Source organism: Nicotiana attenuata, unplaced genomic scaffold, assembly GCF_001879085.1.
Source record: "Nicotiana attenuata strain UT unplaced genomic scaffold, NIATTr2, whole genome shotgun sequence".
In the NCBI taxonomy this organism is placed as follows: domain Eukaryota; kingdom Viridiplantae; phylum Streptophyta; class Magnoliopsida; order Solanales; family Solanaceae; genus Nicotiana; species Nicotiana attenuata.
Window position 1 is genome coordinate 1 of NW_017696332.1, and position 3,300 is coordinate 3,300.

General features: G+C 36.8%; 1 protein-coding gene across 1 annotated transcript; it reads right to left on the bottom strand.

Annotated features, from left to right (window-relative positions):
• Positions 1-31: 31 nt before the first annotated feature.
• Positions 32-3,205, bottom strand: LOC109222664 (the record flags this gene model as incomplete). The annotated part of the gene is made up of 3 exons (XM_019386989.1): positions 2,344-3,205; positions 1,564-1,737; positions 32-1,481 (listed from the first exon to the last, which is right to left on the bottom strand). Coding segments are annotated over exons 1-3 (2,486 nt in total), but the record flags the coding sequence as incomplete, so codon positions are not given.
• Between the last annotated feature and the right edge of the window lie 95 nt (positions 3,206-3,300).

The window sequence follows — 3,300 nt, forward strand, 5'->3', positions numbered from 1 at the left end:
AAAATGCCAAAAAACCAGCCTGACAACGTACCTGTGTGGTGGAAGGCCATTTGGTGTTAAAGTATTTAGGTACTCTTCCTGGTAATAGCTGTTTGTATCATCCTCTGCAGAGTCGAAACTAATAAACGTCTTACTTTCGCCAGGAAACTTGGAAATTAACATCTCATTTAGTTGATCAACATATTCATTTCTGCTTGCTAAAATAGCTCTTTCTGTCATGTATTTGTAGCAACTTGCATATTTATCTAATGACGGAAATATTTCTCTTATTAAGCAGTCTTCAGCAGTAGTATTAGCAATATGTTTGACAACTATTTCTTCTGGAAGTTGTACCAAATCATCTCTTATGGTTGGTTCCTCCCCGTCACCGATGCGTAGTAGAAAATCACTGAATGCAGGATCTGTTCTTGCCCTCATATTTCTTGTTAACTTAATCTTTTCCATTTTATGCCACAAGTACGATTTTACTAAGCTTGTATTTATTGTTTCAGCTCTCGTAGATTTTGGAACTACCGGTAGTACCTGTCGAAAATCACCTCCAAAAATCATTACCTTGCCTCCAAATGGTTCATTGTTATCCATTATATCTCTAAAGCTCCTATCAACAGTTTCTATTGTTTGACGCTTTGCCATAGGCGCTTCATCCCAGATTATCAACTTTGCTTTTCTTATCAATTTTGCACTACCACTCTGTTTTGACATATTTGTGATTGTCGTATCAGTTGTTTGAAGTGGTATGTCGAATCTAGAGTGAGCAGTACGACCCCCTGGTAAAATTGCTGCTGCTACACCACTTGTTGTTGTTGCTAGTGCTACCATGCCTCTTGATCTGACATTTGCAAGTAATGCACGATAAAGAAAAGTTTTTCCGGTTCCTCCAGGTCCATCTACAAAGAACAATCCTGCTCGTCCAGAGTCTACTCTTTGCAATATAGTCTTGAAAGCTTGCTCTTGTTCTGCATTCAACTTTGATTGTGCGTCAAAATCTTCTGCAGGTACCTTTATAGACCTTTCTTCAATTATTTCACGGCACTCTGATGGACTATTATTATCCAGGTCCTGATTAGCTGCAGGTATGTCATAATTTTGAATTCTCTTGCCCATGCTCTCTAAGAAATATTTGATGCTTTTCAGTGTGCATTGTAGTTGAGTAGCAGGAGAGTTATCATGTATCCTTCTAAAATCCTCTGACATGTCCTCGTAATATGTATCCCACAACTTTCTAACATCCATTGGGTTACAATGAACCAAAATAGTTGCAAATAAATTTCTGAGAGCTAATGGCATTTTGAAGAGTACTGCCTCACGTAAACATTCTGAGATGCTGTTGTCTGACTCTAATAAACCTCTTTCTTTTGCAGCTTCCTTGATTGTGTCACACTTTTTTTCGTTAACAGTAAGTAAGTATTTGACCGAAGTGGGTCCTTTGACATGATTCAACAATAATCTCAAGTAATACCTTTCTCCTTCTCTGGGGTTAGCTATATCATTGAGAGAACCAAAATAGATTAAATTAAACAAATGTGAAAATAGTATTAAGATCGCAAGCGTTAAATGACTTACCAGCAGCGACGCGACCAATTACTGATCTTGTTTTCCTTTTTGTCCATATCTTGCCTTGAGAGTTCCAAACATAATGCTCTGGAAATTCTTTGTATAGGTAAGCTCGTGCTTCGGTGTCTTGTGAGCATTTCTCAAAATATGCGCTGAGCATGGTACGTGTGGCGTAGTCCCAAGCTATAACATTTTGTAAATTTTGCTTGCTCCAATAGCACACTAATTATTGGTATTACATTAGAATTCGCGTAAACGATTATTTGAATAAGTAGCACAAGCACAGAATTGACCTCTTCAATGTGTTTTAGCAAAGAGAAAACAAATAGTGTCATTAAATTTTACAATACGACACTAAAGTAAGAACACAATTCCTTACGCTATTTTCCAAGGTTAGAATTCTAAATATGTGTACTATTTTGTATGTTTCACAAGACAATGTTATCTGGTGATTTCTTATCCCCATAATGACTCTATTCCCTCTCTATAAAATGTGAAAGTTAAATCCTCACTTAGACACAAATTAATAATCAAGACACATAATTTAGAAATATGGCTAAGTCTTAATTAGTTAACTACACTGTCTTTCTTGCTCTCTTATTTTGCTTCCTCATTGTATCAACTGGTGAGTGTCTACCAATCTATAAATACTACGTAACACTATTTGTCTGTTGTATCAGGGGTGGAAATGTTCATTCAAGTAAAGCATTGCCATTGTAATACTCAACAAGGAAGATAAGTTTTGTAATAAGTAAAACATAAAGTAAATAACTGATATAAATAGCTTACCTAATTGTTTATTAGGGAGATGTAGTTGAAGGTTAATGACCGGAGGTTGCATTTCACTGAGGTTGAATTCATAAATTCTCCATAATGCTTCTGGCGGAGATACCCATCGTGCATCTTGAAAATTTTGAATTTCATCAATGATTTTTTCCCCATCATCTGACTCAATATAAACAGCACACCTATCATGTCCTTTGTATATATACTTGTAGAGATACTTTATTGCTCTCACTCCGGAATAACATTCTACATTAATATGACTATTGTATCTAGTTAGCAAATAAGGATTATACGGAACAACCCATTGGTTGTTCATTCTTATACCACGAACATTTGCGGTCTTTCCATCATTTCTTCTCCTGTAAATAGGGTATCCATCCTTTCCTTGTACTGATTTACTACTAAACGGCCGAGGATAGTGATTCTTGCACTGACCATCCTTCATGCAGGGACTTGTTGTACGATAGTTTCCACATGGACCATGCATCATATGCTTGACAACCAATTCATACAAGAGTGGATAGTCTTCTTTATCAGGAAGTTCAGCAGTAATAAACTTGTCATATTGGTCAGCTGATGTTATCTTGTGTCCTTGTTCAAGTATTAGGAGAAGGTGTATGTGTGGCAGGCCTCTTTTATGGAATTCAACTACAAATACATGGGCAGCAACCGGGCCAAATATTCTTTTGTTGAAAATCTGATCTTTTAAATCTTGCAACTTTGCCCTAAAAACTCTAGTAACTAAGTCGGGTCTATCTTGAGGTAGTTGTCCTGGGTACAAGTTCTCTTGTATCTCCGTCCATTCAGTATTGCATGTCATTGTTATAAATAGATCTGGTTTTCCAAAACGTTGAACCAAAGCCATCGCATCGATATACCGACGACGCATATCCCTAAGACCTCCGATAAATGATGCTGGAAGTATTATTCTCGTACCAACTTTATCTCCTCTACATTCTC